The sequence below is a fragment of the Trachurus trachurus genome (genome assembly GCF_905171665.1).
Source record: "Trachurus trachurus genome assembly, chromosome: 16".
NCBI classification, from domain to species: domain Eukaryota; kingdom Metazoa; phylum Chordata; class Actinopteri; order Carangiformes; family Carangidae; genus Trachurus; species Trachurus trachurus.
Genome location: NC_139902.1, coordinates 32,596,229 through 32,616,988, shown reverse-complemented (window position 1 = coordinate 32,616,988; position 20,760 = coordinate 32,596,229). Strand labels below are relative to the sequence as shown.

Below are 20,760 nucleotides of genomic sequence, written 5' to 3'. Positions count from 1 at the left end.
GGAAAAAATGTTTGCCAGTGCAGGAGGAGGGAAGATGCCAAAGACACTGACTCAGATGTACATCCACTTCCTGGCACACCAGACCACACAGATGCAAGCCAAGTACTGCAAAGAGCAAGAACTGGACCCTCAACGCACTTACAAGACGATTATGTCCCTTGGGAAGTTGGCCTTCGAGCAGCTGCAGAAAGGCAACCTGATCTTCTATGAGGAGGATCTTAGAGAGTGTGGGATTGATGTCAAAGAGGCATCTATCTACTCAGGGGTCTGCACTCAGGTCTTCAAGGAAGAGTCCTGGTTGCAGCATAAAGTCTTCTGCTTTGTCCATCTGTCTGTCCAAGAGTTTCTTGCAGCCCTGTTTGTCCATGTGACGTACAAGGTCAGTGATGTCAACCTGATGATCAAGGAATCTGGAGAATCACCCAAAGCAAAGTCTGTGTCCGACGTACACAAAGCAGCAGTGGACAGTGCTTTAGAAAGCAACAATGGCCACCTGGATCTCTTCCTGCGTTTCCTCCTCGGACTCTCTCTGGACTGCAGTCAGGATCTGCTCAGAGGTCTGAAGATTCAGGTCCAAGCCTGTGACTGTCAGAGTCCCAAGGAAACCATCAAGTATATCAGAGACAGAATCCAGCAGAGTCCTCACCCTGACAGGTGTATAAATCTCTTCCACTGTCTGAGTGAGTTGAATGATGACTCTCTGATGAAGGAGATCCAGAAGTACTTGGACTCAGGCCGAGACTCTGGTACAGATGAATTCTCTTCAACTCAGTGGGCAGCTCTGGTCTTTGTGTTGCTGACCTCTCAGGAGAATCTAGAGCTGTTTGAACTGAAGAAGTACTCCAGGAATGAAGAAGGTCTTCAGAGGCTCCTCCTGGTCCTCGAGGCATCCAAATCAGCAAAGCAAGTGTCTGAAAATCTTTGTAATTCCCCATGACACGTAATAAGGGTGTTTGTTAAGCCTTAAGCACACACCTTTCAAACTCAGTGTTGCAGATGACTCCATGTTGTACTAACTTAAAGTCTTTCGTCCATCAGGTTGAATGACTGTGGACTCAGTGCAACCTGCTGCCAGGCGCTGTCCTCCTCTCTCAGCTCAGCATCAGAGCTGTGTGATTTAGACTTAAGTGACAATAGTTTACAAGACTCTGGAGTTGAGCTCCTCTGTCCCGGACTCCAGAGTCCACACTGCAGACTGAAGACACTCACGTGAGCACCATGTATTTTCTGAATCTCTTCCAGTTCCTAATATTTTCTTACTGGTAGTTAAGCATCAGTCGATAATTGTGTTTTTTGCCAACCCTTTTCCTCTGAAGTAAATAACTCCTTGATGGCCTATACCAAACTTGAGCCCCTTTTCCATTGGTCAAAAAACCTGTTAATACCCAACAACATAGATGGGGTCTCGTTGCCATTGGTGTGGAGACAACATCTACATTAGCTCACTCTTCCTACCTGGTTAAATACCTGTGTACACCCACTGATGTCAGACTAAAAGGGCGTATAACATCCAGTCATGGTCCCTGCAAGATTTGTCCAAATGGCTTCTCTGTTTGTCCCTTCAGACTTAACAGATGTGATCTCACCCAGAGATGCTGTGAACAGCTGGCTTCAGTCCTCAGCTGTTCCTCATCACAGCTTCAGGAGCTGGATCTGAGCGACAATGACATTGGAGACGAAGGAGTGCAGCGACTCAGCATCGGACTGGGAAATGAGTGCTGTAAACTGGAAACACTCAGGTTACGTTACTCTGGAACAGTGGTTGTCCCTCACCATGACTCTGTCCTGACACACTCAGCTTCTTAAAGGTGTACAGAAATGGCCGTTTGTCCTGTTTGTCGCGCCGAGTTGTCACGAGCTGCAACACGAGTTTACCCGAGTAAGGAAAACGAATTTGATTGGTCGTTATCGAGCGGGCGGGATATTCAAAGCTTGGGGCGAGACCGAGCTCCGTGTGTGTGTGCGTGTCTCAGACGTTTGAATGACGGATGACGGATCCAATATCAGTGGCTGGTGAATCGTGTACAGGCTGACGTATCATTCGTGCGCCTGCATTATCCAATGCGAAAAAAAAAAATACACACTTTCATCCCGGATTTACTCAAAAATAGAATTTTGCACAAAGTTTGGCCTACAACGTCTGAAAGATGAGTTATCACATTAATTTTATGATCCAGAGTGGGCTCAAATTCAGTTTTCTTTTCTGTACACCTTTAACATTTTAGGAGCTTTTGTTTGAGTCTAATTTGAATTCTGTTGCTCACCAGGTTGTGGTTCTGCTGCGTTACGGAGAGAGGTTGTGGTTTCTTGGCCTCAGCAGTAAAGTCCAACCCCTCCTACCTGAAAGAGATTGACCTGAGCTACAATCACCTGGGAGAGTCTGGAGTGAAGCTCATCTCTGAAGCTCTGGAGGAGGGACAATGTGAATTCACCAAACTGAGGTAAAAAACACAGTTGATGTGCTGCTATGTCACAAGAACATTTCATTACTAGTCCATTGATATGGATAAAAAATAATTAAATTTGATTGGTAGCGGTCAGAACAAGTCTCACCTCATCAGGCTGACATCTTTAATGAGAAGTGACTTTCTGTACCTTGTGATCCAGATCTTCTTGACAGCATGTTTCACATTCTCCCCACAGAGTCGACCACAATGCAGAATGCTGGCTAAAATATGGACTGACTAAATGTAAGTTAGTAAAAGAGATTCAGTGGTGACATCACACACACATTGTTGATCACAGGGAGAAACTTTGGCACCGGTCAAACCTTGTATCTTGCTCAACTGGACTTGATTGTAGATACTTGAAGAAGGTGTCTTAGCGTTAGGGGTCATAATGAGACTTTGACAGATGATGTCATTAGAGTCAACAAGACCATATACAGCTGCCGAGTGTAATGGCAGTAGCCTGAGTGTCCTACACAATGATTGAGAATCACCTCTATTGGTTGATGGATGAGCTACAGTAGTTTTGAGGTTTGTGATGAATGATATTAGACTTGTGTTATTTCTAATTGTATCTCTTCCTCCTGCCTCAGATGTATGTGATCTCACACTGGATATGAACACCACCCACAAACTTCTCATTATCTCTGATGGAAACCGAAAAGCTGCCTATGGCATGGAGCAGCAGCCATATCCCGACCACCCTGACAGGTTTGACTACTGGCCCCAAGTCCTGACCCAGCAGGGCCTGAGCAGCCGCTGCTACTGGGAGGTGGAGTGGGGAGGGAACTGGGCCAGGTTTGGGGTGACCTACAAGAGCATTGGCCGCAAGGGTATGAGCAACGACTGTTTGTTGGGATTCAACAGGATGTCCTGGTCTCTGCACTGTTATTTTCAGAGGTACACTGCATGTCATGAAGGCAAGAGCTTTGCTGTTGCAGTCCCCTCCGGGGGCAGCCACAGGGTGGCGGTGTATCTGGACTGGGAGGCTGGCATCCTGTCCTTCTACAGAGTCTCTCCTGGACGGTCACTGACACATCTCCACACCTTCTTCACCAAGTTCACTGAGCCTGTGTACCCAGGGTTTAGAGCCCCCGGTTCCTCTATCACGCTGTGTCCGCTGAATTAACTCAGAGGATCTTCCTGTCAGCAGAGATGACTCACCTGGCAGTGAAATACCTCACCTGTCCCCCAACAGGTGTCTCCCCATCATGTGGAGAAACTACAAAAGACAACAAGATCAGGCAGCAGAGGATGTTTATTCTCTGTTTTAGAATTTGTTTAGAGTGGTAACACTTTATAGAAAAAGTTCAATGATTCTCACTGCCACTTGATGTCACACTATACTTCACTGGTAACTTTTGACCTTTAACCTATAACTTGACTTGCACTTAATCACCAACTTTTCATCATCCGTAAAGACTGAAATATGAATGATTAAATTCTTTGAACTTGACTGTAATAATAAACATCCATTGGGGTATGTAAAATAAGTAATATTTGATTTCATCCAACTGTGTCTGTCACAGTCAAAAGTGAATTAATTTACACAGCATCAGACTATAAACTGATCATTGATGTGTGTGATTTCAGATCAGTCACTGCAAATCATTAAAAAAACTGGAAAAAAAATACTTTATGTTCAAAATATAAAGTATCTAAAATACAACCATACAGCCATGATACAAGGGTAGTAGCCCTGTGCACCTACACTCACATTATACACTCACATTATACACCATGTTTCTATATTTATGTTACCATATTTTGTTTATGGGCATTATACATTCAATTAAGTTAACATTTAAATATTGAAATAACTCACACAGGTTTTGGTTGTATACAATATACTTTATTATTTGACAGTACATTAGTTTCTATTTGAGCACACATGTTTAGTTAGCTTTTGTTCAGTATTGTTTCTAATTTCTCTTTTGTTCTTTTGAGTTACCGGTGCTGCTGGTGCTGTTGGTGCGGCTGCTGGGATCCTCCAGATAAAAGGATCCACCCCCACAAGCTCGACCATTTTATAAGAGGCAGCACTAATTGGGCCAACCCAAGGACCTGTGCACCGTGGGGGGAAATTGAGTGTTTTAGTTATGTTTATTATTTTCCTTAGATCATTAGTAAGGTCAGTTTTGTTTGGTTATGTATAGATGGGGTTTATTCTATAAGTTACCTTTCCTAAGTTGTTTGGTTTGTGAATTAGCTGTGGTCTTTTGTGTTAAAAGTTAACCCCTCTTTTGGTAGTATGGGCTGACCACCCAGTATATAAGTTCGCCCTTGTGTTCATTAGTGAGGTCTGTTTTAATTCTGTTTTGTCTTCTGTTAGTTTATTCAGTTGACTTTTGTACAGTTCTGTTAATTTGACCTCTTTTATGGGCCCAGACCTTATGTTCATTTGAGTAATTTTGTTGCTGTATATTTTGGGTAAATAAAAACCCCTTTTTTTGAAGTTACTATCTGTCGTCCTCATTGCAACGACTCGGTCCCTCACACAACCTATGAATAATAAACGATTTACATTGTTATTATTTATGTTACTTATATTACACCACTTTTAAAATCGCTGCATTGGCTCCCCGTGCGCCTGCAGCGCTTCAGATCGGTTCAGTTCTATTTTTCACGCAAGCCGCGAGCGCCGAGAGCGCCGTTTGTCAAGCTGGATAGACCAGATCGTACCAGACAGGAAGTCGGGCACAGAAAAGCGAGAGAATCCGGTCAATTTTCTAAAAAAACGAATTTAATGATGATTAATTAAGTTGTTGCTTGTGTGGTGGGGCGTGACCTCACCTGAGAGGGGCATGGCATCATGACAGACAGCTCGACCAAAAGGCTAGAGACCTTCCCCTATCATGTTGCCTTCAGGGAACGTAGGATCTAAAATGATTAATCTCCACAAGTTATGGCCGCGAAGTGGGCATGCCAAATCATTTTCAAGAGTATGGTTTTTATGGAATTAAAAAAAAATTAAGTACATTTTAATACGGCTGGGCGATAAAACGATCTCCAATCGGGATTGCAATTACGATTATTGGCTATATTCTTCGATATCACAAGGCAGAATTAAATGTGACAGCAGCCTGTCAGTGTCTGATGCACCGCCTCCTGCCGTGGATGTAGTTTGTTTGAGCTGCAGCTGCAGCAAAAGGGAGGAAGGATGGAGTGAAAGTTGGAAAAGAGGGAGGAAATGAGTGGAAGGGTGAGTCTGGCCCGGTCAGTTTGCCTGTCACGGGTCGTCATGTGTTTGAAGAAATAATTTTTATTTGTGTCGGAGGCGGAGGATTCAGTGTCCGGGAAAGCAGCAGAAAGAGGAGGAGAATCTGAAAAAGAAAGATCTGAAACCAAAGAAAAAGATTTGAAACTGTTAAAAGACTGAGATCTGAATCTGAAAAGATAAAACATGCAACTGAAAGAAATAGGATCCCAAATATCAAAACATATGAAAGTGAAAAATTAACATTACCAGAGTTGATCATAATTATATTCAACCTGAAAAAACATTTTGTACATTTATTTTTGTTTTAAATACCGTATTTTTCAAAATTCAAGATCAAAACCAAAACCAAAAAAATTTACTTTTTCAAGTACCCCGATTTAGCTCAATATCAATGGGGTATGTTAAATGAAATGTAATATCTAAGTTTTTTCCAACTGTCTCTCACATCTGTTACAGTCAAAATTGAATTGATTACAACCATGAAGACCATAAGCTGATCACTGATGATGTGTGTGAGTTCAGATCAATGACTGAAAATCACATACTGCAATAAAATACAGAAAACTTTATATTTTTTTATTCAAAATATAAAGAATAAAAAAAATATATCTTGTCAATAATGAACAGTTTATACATTGTTGTTATTTACGTGTCATTAACATTCAGTTTGTACAGTTGAATTGTGTACAGTTGTTCTGCAGTGCCGCATTTTGACCAGCAGAGGTCGCCATCGAGCTGTGACTTCTGGTAACTTAGGGTAACTTAATCTTTTTCATTAAAACTGTGTAGAGATGTGTATTAACCGGTTCATAGAGATTCACAACACCATCACTGTGGGGTGAGGAGCAGTGCAGAGGTCACGTGATCCACTCTACATCTGCTTCAGTTTTCTTTTGTTTTTGGTGATTACTCAGAAGCCCATGTAAAGGAGACAAAACTGATTTTTAATTTTGTGTTTGTTTATTTGTTTGTTTTTGTTTTTTTAATTTGAAATTATGAGATACAAAGAACAGTGATTTTCACAGTTTGAAAAGATTTTAGAATACCTGCTATCTCTTAATGATGTAATTTTATCTCAAAATCATCACAATCAATCGCAATTAATCTCAATTATGTAATTTTGTTACACAATAATGACTTTTTATTTGATTAATATTACTCTTTATTTCACTATTATGAAATTTTGTCTCACATTTATTACTTTTTTATTTGATGATTATTATTTATCTCATAATTGTGAATTTCTCTTTTAATCTTTTTCCTCAATACACATTTTGCTACACCATTATGACTTATTTTATCATTATGATTTTATAATTGTGATTTTTTTTCTCCTCATAATGAGCCTATGCCATTTTATCAATGATCACTTTTTATTAGATATTTGTAACTTTCTCAATTATTATGTTTTTGTCACACAAGTATGACTTCAATCTCTTGATTGAACATTAAGTTTTACTTCTTCTTCATCATTATCATCATCATATTGGCACTAATGTGCTTCCATAGCAACCACAGTGGAGCTCACTGCCCGGACACCGCTGTCATCATATAGAAACATTTATGGAGGTACATTTGTGTCTTTATTATTCAATCAAAAAAATGTTGATTTAAACAAAAAAGATATTTTCAATCAAAACAAACGTCCCTGTTGTTCCCTGTTTGTGGAAACACTGTGGGACCGGTGAACACCTGACGGAGTGTGGGGTCATCGAGGGGGTTGGCTGCTCTCAAATTCAAGGCAACAATCACGTGACATAAAGACACAACCGATTAAACATTTAAATTTACTCAGACATCATCACAGAGTGTGTAAAGAGCCTGAATGAAGCAGACAGACCTGTAGAGTGAGTCTCTAACCAACTGAACTGAACCGAAACTAAACTAACAAAGCCTCCTTCTGCTGTCGTCGTCCTGTGATTGGTCCCTGGGAGTCGGGTGTCTTCGGGTTACTTCGGGTTTGCTGTGTTGAGATTTACCTGCACCACACCGTTGTAGGTTTGTGGACTCTCTGTCGTTTCTGTGAAGAGGGAGTGACACCGACAACGACTCCAGCCGTTAAACGGTAAGTTACTGTTAATATTAATATAAATGTTAATGTGAATGACAGGATTTGGAGATAAAACGGCGGTAAAACAACAACAAAGACGGTCCAGCTCGTTAATAGGAAATTAAACATTCTTCAGACTTCCTTTGGTTTTTAACTTGTAACCTGTTTAGAAGTTAAAAATTACAAAAACCCAATATCTCTCAGTTTATCAGTGAATTACCCAACGTTTTCATATTGCCTATGGAATAACAAGGGCTCTGTTTAATGTATTTTGAACTATCACTTTAATAAACTTTGGAATGAGAACACTGGATCACTATCTCTCTGAGCTACAGTATCTGGCTGAACTGGCTGAACTAGTCTACTTAGGTATTTGTCTTCTCTTCCAACTTTCTATTGTAACTAGGGTTAACTAAGATTAAAAATTACATAAAAAATGCATATTTAAATGCATACATAATTGCACATTAGATACAGTAATGCTAATCACCCCAACAAACATGAGCAAATTCATAAAACAAAAGCAACCCTTTTCAGTGTTTTCATGATTAATTTAATAAATTCCTCACTCTTTTTGCTCCTCTTTTCTCTTTGACACGTTTCTACTTACTGTACGTTTGGCCTCCTGTGATAAATAGCAGTCAGATTCTCATTGCTTTGTTTTGTTTTTTTATAGTGGGATAACAGAGCTTTGTTTTTTCTACATAATTTGCTAATATTAGGTTAAAGATATTCTGAAGCATTTCCATACTACACCCCCCTCTGTTGGCCAAAACAAACAAAAACACACAAAATGAGACTAATGGCCATCAGCTCTCCATATTTTTTATATTTATGTCAAAGAATTGGGGCAGGTGTCCAAAAACAGTGATGAGTGGTGGTCACCCTAAATCAGCTCATAAACATTAAACCCATCCATCCAGTATCAGATCAGAACCATGAAACTTGTGTATTTTTACTTAATTCTGGTGTCATCCTAATGCAGTCATGTCAGGTTTGCACAGAGACATTAACTGGACCTGTGTTTTCTTTCTTCTCTACAGGTGAAATGGAGAAACTGCATCAATCAGACCTCGACCTGGAGGAGGGAGGAGATGGGAAACCAGATGGAGACGCTCAGAGAAAAAGGAAGACAGAAAGTGATGGAGACAAGGGACAAGGTACAAAAAAAACATGTTTGATTTTTACAGCGGAAGCTACAGACTCAATTTAACACAGCTAATCACTAAAAACAGCATTATTACAGTCATAACACATTATTATATAAATATAAGGTTGTGTGTAATGTATGTTTGTTGTGCACTTATACACCATTTTGTCATAGGGGAGACCGGATGGTTGTAACATGGGTCAGTTGTAACACTTCCAATTTCTCCAATCAGGAAGTTCTGAATCATCTGATTCACTCTCTATATTATGTTATATCTATGTGAAGTAGTAGCCGCCTGTGGAAGACACAGACAATCTTAGAAGGAAAAAACTCATTTTGAGGCATGAAAGTATTTTTTGGCCATTTGTTTTTGCGATAGCATCACCTGCTTTGTAGTTAACCTCATCAAACTTACATCACGGTTATTGTGTGTCTATGTAATTGTCTTTCATGCAGATTGTCGATGGTAATGTTTATGTTATTAGCCATAAGGAAAGCTGGTTCATGACTAAAAGGGTCTGGGTTAGTTCTAACAGTAATTTCGTACTCCAACCCACATTTTAATTGCATTTATGTTTTCTTTGCATTTCAGTATGCCTAGGTCTTGAAAGACAAAGACGAAAGGGTTAGGGTTTAGGTTAGGATCAGACTATGGCTGACAGTAATTAATATAGTTGAGACACGCATAAACACACCCATACACCTCCACACCCACACACCAGTTATGTTAAAAAGTAATTTAAGTGTTGATTAAAAAGCTTTCAAAACAGGTTTTTCTCACAATCCTTATTTAATAATGTTACATCCAAGCCCAGGCTGTGTTACAACAACTTACCCAGACTATGGGATGAATTGTAACATTTCACTCCTTATGTTTGAGACCAAACCATTTCCTGTTTGTTTTGCATACAGTAGATAACAGCTACACCCGTTAAAGAGGAAGTAAGCAAGTCTGGTCGCTTTCCCTCTGTTTTACTAACCCTCCCCCTAAAATCAATCCATGGAGCAGTGGATAACGTTATATATCATATACAATGTTACCATATGTATATAACTGTGTAGTCTTAACTATCATAAACAAAAGATTACAGGTTACTGTTGATGCTGCAAGGTTGTTTTTCAGCTATGAGACGCCAGGTAAAAGGCAGAGAGCCTCCATTCTCACTCGTAACAAGTTGCAAGTCATGTAGTTAACTATCATAATTGCTCCAGAGCTTTTTTTAAAAAGGTAAATTAAGGTAAAAATGTGAAGGTAAACTCGTCTTGGGTGCCAGACTGCTTCATTGCACACATCTATCATCTGTAAAATCTTCACTGTTTGTTCAGAGCTGGGTTCATTTGACCTTTCACAGATAACAGCCCAGAATGTTTTCTGTTTTCATTAAAGGTAAAAGACACAAGAAATCAGATGGAGGAAGAATGACTGATCTGGTCAGCAGCGACCTGCAAGATGTGTGAGTAGACCTGTTTGAAATATTAATAATGATAATAATAATATAACCCAACTCTCAACTCTCATTTAAAATGTTCACAGAGCTTTTCTAACGGCTCCTTAAAGTTATGGAGTCAACATGAAAATGTTGACTGTGACAACATTATGTAAAATATTGTAATAATAATAAAAAAAAATAGGGTACCTTAACCTAGAAGGTTATGGTACTTGCGCCAAAGTCGCTTTATTGCAACAGGCAGCATTCCTGGTTAAAACAGCCCATATCTTTAAATCTACTGCCCTATATTGTTACTGCTTGGTACCATTAGTTGGTGAACACACTCAGTTTCAATCCTGACGTCATTTGTGGGTGTGTTTTTAAGCAAAATATCTGAGAAAAAAATTGAGAAAACAGCTCAAAGCTGAACAGGAAGGGATCTTCAGGTGCTGAGAAACACTGTGTGTGTGTGTGTCCCTGTGTGGCAGACTGTAAATGTACAGAAAGATTTTTTTCTGTGTAAATAGGCTATGTTTCAAATTCAGTTTTACTGAAATCCAAACTTAATATTTTCCTAAATAAACTCTGGGGCCTAGAGGGTTAAAAACATGAATTTAGGAAAATACGTAAAAGTCAAGAAATTGGTCTCAGACCTCAGAGGGTTAACACATTAACATGTCTGTGCGATTTGGTGTTTGCACTAGAGTGTTTTGGGGGCCACAAACAAGATCATGTTTAGGGCCACCAAAATCCTAGGGCCGGCCCTGTATGAAGGACTCGTGTGTGAATAACTGAACCAATAGCCTAATAGCTAAGGACTAGAGTACAAGAAGGCACTGCAAACGGATTTGATTTGGATAAGTTTCTCTAGAGACTTTCTATTCTTGCATATTTGTCTTCTCTATTGTTTAGAGACAGCAGGCCTATACGGTTGTTCATAAAGGTTTAAAAAAAAACATGTGACGGTAGGATTTAAACATTAGCGCGAGTAAGGACGGCAGCTGAAAAAAAAGGACGGCAGCGGGAGCAGCGCTACAAGAAAGGTAGAACAAGTTCTCTGGGAACATGAGGAGCAAAAACACATCCTTCACATCATAACACGAGATGCACAGTGTTTCTGCCCCCCGCCCTGCCGAATGAACGGGCAATTGAAAAGAAAAAAAAAAAACGGCATGTAACCCAGCTCTTTACAACAACAACAACAACAACAACATCCTTCTACAAATGAACGATCGCCCCCGTATAATCGCGTAACTTCGGCTAATCATGATGTAACTCACTCTCAGTGGCCATCAGAGGTGATTGAGTCAGTTTTGGCCCATATGGATCTCAGTTTATAGGCTAGTTGTTGGTCTCTTTTTTCTTTCTCCCACCTTGCGCTCTGCTTTCGGGCTCCGCTGTTTTTTCTCCAACATTGCGGCTCTGTGACCAACATAATCTGACCAATCCCGGGGCCCCTCCACACGCGGGGCCCCTAGGCTGCAGCCTAGTGCATTAATCCGCGCCAGGAGAGGATAGTGGGAAAATAGGTTGGCGACTTAAGAGTCTTCCTGACTGAACATTCCCTAAGCTCCATTTTCCAGGATGCTTGGTGGTCAAGTGGTTAGAGTTCCCTAACCATATTTAGAGTCTGCCCCTAAGCAGTGATCACCGGTTTGACTTCTGACTGAGTCATTCAAAAAAGCAAAATATGTCCAGCATATATTTTAAAAGTGTTCATGTCGGTTTAAAGGAACAGTATGTAAGAAATCTAAAGCAAATGGTTTTAAAATCCTCCTAATATGTCACAGAGACTCAGGAATAATGTTCATATAACATACTGAACTCACAGACAACAATAGTACAGCCAGAATATTCACATTAAAAAAATGTTGTGGCGCCACCCAGCGCTCTCTCCCAATCACAGCTTCAGTGGCATTTCAGCCTCCGGGTTGCCAGTTAAGCTTCCACTGAGCTGCAGCTACAGCTGGGAGATAAAACGAGCTCCACTTGAGATGGTGAAAAAAATGATTGTTTTCTAATGGTTTTTATGATGTATGTTTTGAGATATTATCATGTATTCTGTTTTAGTACTTGAACGTACATAACCTGATGTGTGTGGACATGAAGCCAGATAGTGTGACTCTAGCCTGATAAACAAGAACAAGATGAAACTGCTGAGTCCTCCTAATCTGTCAGTTAGGTTTGTTGCATTAGATACATGCCTGATCAACAACACCACACATCATGTTGCTTATCACATCCTGAGAACATGCGGGGACTGTGGTTGGTCTGTCCATGTCACAAGTAAATGGCCAATTATATTCTGTCACGCGAGATCCAACCTCTGTCCAGGGCAAAGGTATTTCTCTCCCTCTACTTCGGAAATGTATTCTAATGTAAGCCAATGCCAGTGAATATTATGGGAGGAGACATGTTTAGTCTTGTCCTTGGTTACAGAGTCCAACCAGCAGCAGCAGCATCTTCATGTCCCAGTGGAGTCTCTCTGAAGAGTGACCGCTCCAAGGGTCTTCCTCCGCTCTTCAGTGGAGCAGAAGTTCCTCCTGATGAACGGTGAGAAGGACAACGTGTCCTCCAACACTGAATAAAATATTTCTGTAAAACATCATTACTGTCAGTGTGAGATCTTCCTGTGTTTTCAGTCTGCACATGTATTTACAGATGGACACACTCAGGAGCTTCCAGTGACCAGACTGCTTCAAGTCAGACCCTGAACCAACAGGTGGGTGTATTTAAAGAGAGGAGCTCTGTGGGGGGGTTGGCCTCCTGCTATGTACACTCTGTATAACAGATAGCTGCTGCCAGCAGACCTGACAAAGACAAAGATGCAGCACTGATTTCTTCACTGAATTATCCATATGTCATACATATGGAAAGTATTGAACTAAAATTTCTTTATTTCAGGATGTTGAAGACAACATTTTCAAGTTTATTAACTCAAACATGATGAGAGTTTGGAACGTCCTCAGTCCCAGTGGAGAGAGTGAGGAAGCTAAAGAAAAGGAGGAGGAGGTCAATGAGGAACTGACTCAGTCAGAATCTGGAGCCAAAGAAGGATTTCTACAGATCGTCCTGCATGTTTTGAAGACCATGAAACAAGATGCGTACGTCTCCCTCCTCCAGCAAAGTAAGAGATTAGAGATGCTGATTTTGAAATATCCTCTCAGGAAGAGTATGTGTGTGAGTTCAGAGTCATTATGTTTCTATTACATGTGAGAAATTTGATAGACACATGGATCAAACATGGAGAGACTTGGAGACATGGAGAGAGAAAAAAATCTATTGCAGTGATAAACGGGAAGTCAGCTTTTTTAAATATCCTCTGCAAGTCTGTTTTGCAATTTCTGGGCCTTGTACCTTGAATTTTACTTGGCCATGGCATGAAACGGGATTACTATAATTCAAGCACACATTGTCCAAGCTTATATCATACTCTTGAACTCGTGTATTATTTTGAGACAGGACTTCTTGTAGGCAGTGAAAATATGCTGATTAACTCAATCTGTGTCTGCGTCACTTAAAACTATATTGAAGACCTCTCTGTCTGCTTCTCTCCTATCACAGAATACATTGGAAACCGCTTACAGTATAGTGATCACATGGGTCCAAAGTCAATGTGATCAGTATAAAGCAGTTGATTACTATAACCGATTTTTTATTATTTCACTTCATTTTTTATGCAGAACATCATCTAAATGCCATTTGTATAGTTTTTCAATGAGAAAAATGTAACGAAACGGCGGTCGTCATATCACAGTGGCTACGGCCACATCGTCTCACTCTTGTCAGCTCCAAACTCACTCGTCTGCACCTCAATGTTTTCCACACAACAGTCATTTAACCCAGGTGACAGAATAACAACAGTCTCAGTACAGATCAGTGGTCCTGCTGCCGGTGTGTTTTTAAAATTAGCAAACTATTGTACAGTAGTGCCGCAGATTTCTCATTCCCCACCTTGTTTGATTGAGACATCGATATGTGCTGTTTGGCCTGCTGCAGCCGTGCATGTCAAAGGGACACCGTCGGAAATAAAATAAATACACATAGTTTTAAAATAGTTTTTGCACATGTTTTCTTTCATAAAATGACCAAAAATGAACACTATAACCGGATTTCTTGATCACTATAAACAAATTATTTAAACAGCATTTGTATAGAAATGATTCCGTCCCAAGCCTTTTGATCCATATAAGCGGTTGATTACTATATCCATGATCACTATAAGCGGTTTCCACTGTATTGCTGAAAACTGTAGATTTCTTTTGCTAGGAGCATGACTGGGAGTGAAAGCTAGACAGACTTAGCAACAGTAACCAAGTGGGGCGGAGCATAGTGAAGGGTCAAACACGGGGTGCTGCTATACTGCAGCCTGGCAGCCTGAGCCTGTGAGCCTGAGCTCAGGGCAAAGGGAAAGTTACATACAAATCTTTTTACACACAAATTGTTTTACAGATGCAAAGCTGCAAACATCTGCGGATCCAGCCACGTCAGAAGTGTACCAAAATTTGTGTGTAAGAAGAAAGCTAATCGAGAGCTCCCACCTGGGTCGTAACTGATGACAGACACTTACAGAACTGTTTACACCTGTACAGATTTACATACACATTTACAGATTTATTTTATTTTATTTTGTCTTCACTTACAAATCTGAATACAGACAAAGATTTGTTTTATACCAGTGTTTCCCATACATTCATTTATTCGTGGCGGCCCGTCACAAATGAATTACGTCCACCACGAATAGATATTGCGGCTTTTAGCTCGACCAACGGAATATTGTTCCGTTCATTCTTCTCCGCATAGCGCTCTTTCTCCGTTATTGGCGTTCACACACACACACAGAAGTGCGCATGCATGACAGACAAACTCATACGGTCCGAGCGCCCACCCGTCGAACGATCCGGTCGCAACCCCCCCCCCCCCCCCCCCCCACACACACACACACACTTTTAATTATCCCTTTAAGTTGGCTAATGATCTGAAATCTTTCTTCTGTTAGGATTTTATGGAAATCTTGTCATATATCAGCAGAAACATAAATCCTATATGAAAAGGAGACATGAGCAAATGGCTGAAGGGATTACATACCAGCAAAATACGATACCCTTAAATAAGATATACACAGAACTCTACCTACTTGATGGAGGCATCAGAGAAATCAACAGTGAACATGAGGTGAGACAAACTGAGAAGGCCATCAACCAACCAAGGTCAGTAGAAACACCAATCAAGTGTTACGACATCTTCAAGCCCTTAAGCAAACATGACAAACCAATCAGAACAGTTCTCACCCAGGGGATCGCAGGAATCGGTAAAACTGTCCTGGCACAGAAGTTCATGCTGGACTGGTCCGAGGACAAGGCCAATCAGGACATCCAGCTCCTGTTTTCACTTCCTTTTAGGGAGCTGAATTTACTCAGAGATAAGGAGACAAGCCTGATGGAGCTTCTGTATGTCCTCACTCCAGGCCTGAGAGAATCTGGACTCAAAGACCTGAAGATGTACAAAGTCCTGTTTGTACTGGACGGTCTTGATGAATGCAGACTGGATCTGGATTTTAATGGAAATCAGAGTTGTTGTGATGCTACACAGATGGCCTCAGTAGATGTGCTGCTAACAAACCTCATTGCAGGTAATCTGCTACCAAAAGCCAGTGTGTGGATCACTACCCGACCGGCTGCAGCTGGCTGCATCCCTCCACAGTATGTTGACCGGGTGACTGAGATACGAGGCTTCAGTGACCAACAGAAGGAGCAGTACTTCCACAAGAAAATTGATGATGAATACTTGGCCAAAAGAGTAGTCACTCACATCAAGTCAACAAGAAGTCTCCACATCATGTGCCATGTGCCGGTTTTTTGCTGGATTTCCTCCATTGTCCTGGAAAAAATGTTTGCCAGTGCAGGACGAGGGAAGATGCCAAAGACACTGACTCAGATGTACATCCACTTCCTGGCACACCAGACCACACAGATGCAAGACAAGTACTGCACAGAGCAAGAACTTGACTCTCAACACACTTACAAGGTGATTATGTCCCTTGGGAAGTTGGCCTTCGAGCAGTTGCAGAAAGGCAACCTGATCTTCTATGAGGAGGATCTTAGAGAGTGTGGGATTGATGTCAAAGAGGCATCTATCTACTCAGGGGTCTGCACTCAGGTCTTCAAGGAAGAGTCCTGGTTGCAGCACCAAGTCTTCTGCTTTGTCCATCTTTCTGTCCAAGAGTTTCTTGCAGCCCTGTTTGTCCATGTGATGTACAAGGTCAGTGGTGTCAACCTGATGATCAAGGAATCTGGAGAATCACCCAAAGCAAAGTCTGTGTCCGACGTCCACAAAGCAGCAGTGGACAGTGCTTTAGAAAGCAACAATGGCCACCTGGATCTCTTCCTGCGTTTCCTCCTCGGACTCTGTCTGGACTGCAGTCAGGATCTGCTCAGAGACCTGAAGATACAGGTCCAAATCTGTGATTCCCAAAGTCGCAAGGAAACCATCAAGTACATCAAAGACAGAATCCAGCAGAGTCCTCACCCTGATAGGTGTATAAATCTCTTCCACTGTCTGAGTGAGTTGAACGATGACTCTCTGGTGGAGGAGATCCACAAGTACTTGGACTCAGACCGAGACTCGAGTACAGATGAATTCTCTTCAACTCAGTGGGCAGCTCTGGTCTTTGTGTTGCTGACCTCTCAGGAGAATCTGGAGCTGTTTGAACTGAAGAAGTACTCCAGGAATGAAGAAGGTCTTCAGAGGCTCCTCCCGGTCCTCGAAGCATCCAGATCAGCAAAGCAAGTGTCTCTTCAAATCTATAATCTATAACATATCATGAATGTTTGTTAAGCCTTAAGCACACATCTATCAAACTCAGTGTCGCAGATGACTCCATGTTATACAAATTTAAAGTCTTGTGTCTTTGTCCATCAGGTTGAATGACTGTGGACTCAGTGCAGCCTGCTGCCAGACGCTGTCCTCCTCTCTCAGCTCAGCATCAGAGCTGTGTGACTTAGACTTAAGTGACAATAGTTTACAAGACTCTGGAGTTGAGCTCCTCTGCCCTGGACTCAAGAGTCCACACTGCAGACTGAAGACACTCACGTGAGCAACATGTATTTTCGCGATCTCGTGCCGTTCCCGATATTTTCTTACTGGAAGTTAAGCATCAGTAGATCATGTTTTTTGCCAACCCTTTTCCTCTGAAGTAAATAACTTGATGACTCCCAGATGGTTTATACCAAACATAAGCCCCCTTTTCCATTGGTCAAAAAACCTGCTAATACCTGACAACAGAGATGGGGTTTCGTTGCCATTGGTGTTAACACAACATCTACATTAGCTCACTCTTCCTTCCTGGTTTAGAAAAAACCTGTGTACACTCCCTGATGTCAGACTAAAAGGGCGTATAACATCCACTCATGGTCCCTGCAAGATTTGTCCGGATGACTTCTCTGTTTGTCCCTTCAGTCTTAACAGATGTGATCTCACCCAGAGATGCTGTGAACAGCTGGCTTCAGTCCTCAGCTGTTCCTCATCACAGCTTCAGGAGCTGGACCTGAGCAACAATGACATTGGAGACGAGGGAGTGCAGCGACTCAGCATTGGACTGGGAAATGAGTGCTGTAAACTGGAAACACTAAGGTAACGTTACTCTGGAACAGTGGACGTCCCTCACCATGACTCTGTCCTGACACACTCAGCTTTCCGTCTAAACATCTTAGTAGCTTTTGTTTGAGACTCATTTGAGTTCTGCCTCTCACCAGGTTGTCGTTCTGCTGTGTTACGGAGAGAGGTTGTGGTTTCTTGGCCTCAGCAGTAAAGTCCAACCCCTCCTACATGAAAGAGATTGACCTGAGCTACAATCACCTGGGAGAGTCTGGAGTGAAGCTCATCTCTGAAGCTCTGGAGGAGGGACCATGGGGATCAGCAAAACTGAGGTTAAAAAAAAAAAAAAAGTGTGTTGCTACATCACTAGTGACTATCATTAGAAATTTGTTTTGTGGGAACTCTGGTGTCTCACCTCGTCGAGCACAGCCAACATAGGCAATGTCTACACTGCAATTTTCTGTCCTCTGAGTTCCTGTCTCTCTCACTATCCTATCATAATAAAGAAGCAAAAATCCCAAAAATATACCAAAAAAAAACAAACATTTTGTCTCTTTGCAAAACACTGAGATTGGTCTTCATGCTTTCTGTACCTTGTGATCCAGATCAGCTTGACATGTTTGACATTTTCTCCACAGAGCCGACCACAATGCAGAATGCTGGCTAAAACCTGACCTCGTTAAATGTAAGTTGAAATATTCTATAGTGACATACTGTAACTCACACATACACACAAGGTAGCCTACTGCAACAGGAGAAACTGTGGCCCAGTTGCTATTAAAGCTCCAGTTGGTAACAATCGGAGCAGCCGAAAAATGTAAATCTGTCGATGCCACTGAGGACATTGACCGTTTACACAGTGAAAACAATTAAGAAGTTGTTGTTACAGTTAGCTAACTTTCTGTGTTTCATGCTGAGAGATGTGACATCATTTTTTCACTTGTGTTATTTCTAATTTTATCCCTTCCTCCTTCCTCAGATGCATGTGATCTCACACTGGATATGAACACTGCCCACAAACTCCTCATTATCTCTGATGGGAACCGGAAAGTTACCTGGGGCATGGAGGAGCAGCCGTATCCTGACCACCCTGACAGGTTTGACTACTGGCTCCAAGTCCTGACCCAGCAGGGCCTGAGCAGCCGCTGCTACTGGGAGGTGGAGTGGGAAGGGAACTGGGCCAGGATCGGGGCAACCTACAAGAGCCTCGGTCGCAAGAGTGAGAGCATTGACTGTTTGATGGGATACAACAGGAAGTCTTGGGCTCTGCGCTGTACTGATCAGAAGTACATTGCACATCACAACGGCAAGAGCTTTGCAGTTGCCGTTCGCTCCGGGGGCAGCCGCAGGGTGGCATTGTATCTGGACTGGGAGGCTGGCATCCTGTCCTTCTACAGAGTCTCTCCTGGAAGATCACTGACACATCTCCACACCTTCTTCACCAAGTTCACTGAGCCTGTGTACCCAGGGTTTAGGGTCTGGGCGCCTAGTTCCTCTATCAGACTGTGTCAGCTGAACTAGCTGAGAGGATCTTCCTGTCAGCAGAGATGATGACCCTTGACTGGAGGAGCCAGGAATCGAACCACCATCCACAACAACACTGACACAAACAGTAAAGACACTGTACACACCAATAGAAAAGAGAGTAAAGACACTGAAAGAGATAAAACACAGAGACAGACGGTAAAGACACCTGGAGTCAACAAATACGTTCAACTTTTTGGATGTTTTGATGGTCAACCAGGATTTGAACAGCTTGTTCCCAAGGTCACTTTCACCTTAAACACCCTTACACACTGCAAGGCAAGGGAATTTTATTTGTTTATCTCTAAGGGCTATAGCATCATTAGACTGGGGTTGATCCTGAATAGTCAACTATTTGACGATTTGATTCGGAGAGGTCTGATTAGACGAACAACCTCGTCGTCGAATCGTTGCAAAATGTGATTATGAAAAAAAGATACCATTCTGAATCTATAGGGGTGCTCCCTGCTGCTGAACATCTGATTTTACATGAAATTTATTTGTTTTGTTATGATATAGGTGAGCCTATTTTGATACAAACATCACTAAACGCTATGGACAAACATACATTAACATGCAACTCAAACAGAGGGGACGTGGCTCCATCTGTTCAGAGAGAGGTTTTGGTTCTTGGCTCAACATGCTTCAGTTTTTATTTGTAGTGATGTTTTTGTTTAGATATATGTCTACACAGGAGTTAATCACCAATGAACCAATGATACTTTTTGTAAGACTAAAATATGAATGATTAATATATTTGAACTTGATTGTAATAATAAACATCTACGGGGTATGTAAAATAAAATGTAATATCTGATTTTATCCAACTGTGTCTCTCACGTCTGTCACAGTCAAAACTGAACTGATTACATGACATCAACCATGAAGACTATAAACTGATAAACAGCTCAGTGGTTTGGCTCAATGATGATGGTATGTGAGTTCAGATCAATCAACAACTGAAAATCACACGCTGCATCAAAATCCAGAAAACCTTCAGAAATATTTTATTAATCGCCTGTGGGAAATTGTTATGTAACAGTGCCTTATTTCACATGTACGAATAAAAAGAATTTAACCCCTCTATTCATGTATAAACTCTAAAAGATATAACCTCAATACGTGTCATTATTGGTTTGCACAGATTGAATTACGAATAGAATTTTGGTCATTAGGAGCAATGTCCAAATAAATCTATTTAATAATGGAACATGTTTATTCATATATCAGTTTAGTTATTTATTCATAAATTCATGCATGTGTTTATCATCTATCACTCCGTTCCTGTACTATGATCGGTTGTTGTGAAACATTCTGCAGTACCGCATTTTGATCAGCAGAGG

At 41.3% G+C, this 20,760-nt stretch overlaps 1 protein-coding gene across 1 annotated transcript in view; it reads left to right on the top strand.

Annotated features, from left to right (window-relative positions):
• LOC310999812 (uncharacterized protein) overlaps positions 1-19,414 on the top strand; it is a gene marked incomplete at its 3' end in the record, with an annotated part of 39,587 nt that extends 20,173 nt beyond the window's left edge. Inside the window, exons 17-22 of the mRNA XM_083990378.1 lie at positions 15,473-17,088; positions 17,219-17,389; positions 17,756-17,929; positions 18,052-18,225; positions 18,532-18,578; positions 18,873-19,414. Of these exons, the coding sequence (XP_083846504.1) occupies positions 15,473-17,088; positions 17,219-17,389; positions 17,756-17,929; positions 18,052-18,225; positions 18,532-18,578; positions 18,873-19,414 (2,724 nt within the window). The remainder of the gene's footprint in view (positions 1-15,472; positions 17,089-17,218; positions 17,390-17,755; positions 17,930-18,051; positions 18,226-18,531; positions 18,579-18,872) is intronic.
• Between the last annotated feature and the right edge of the window lie 1,346 nt (positions 19,415-20,760).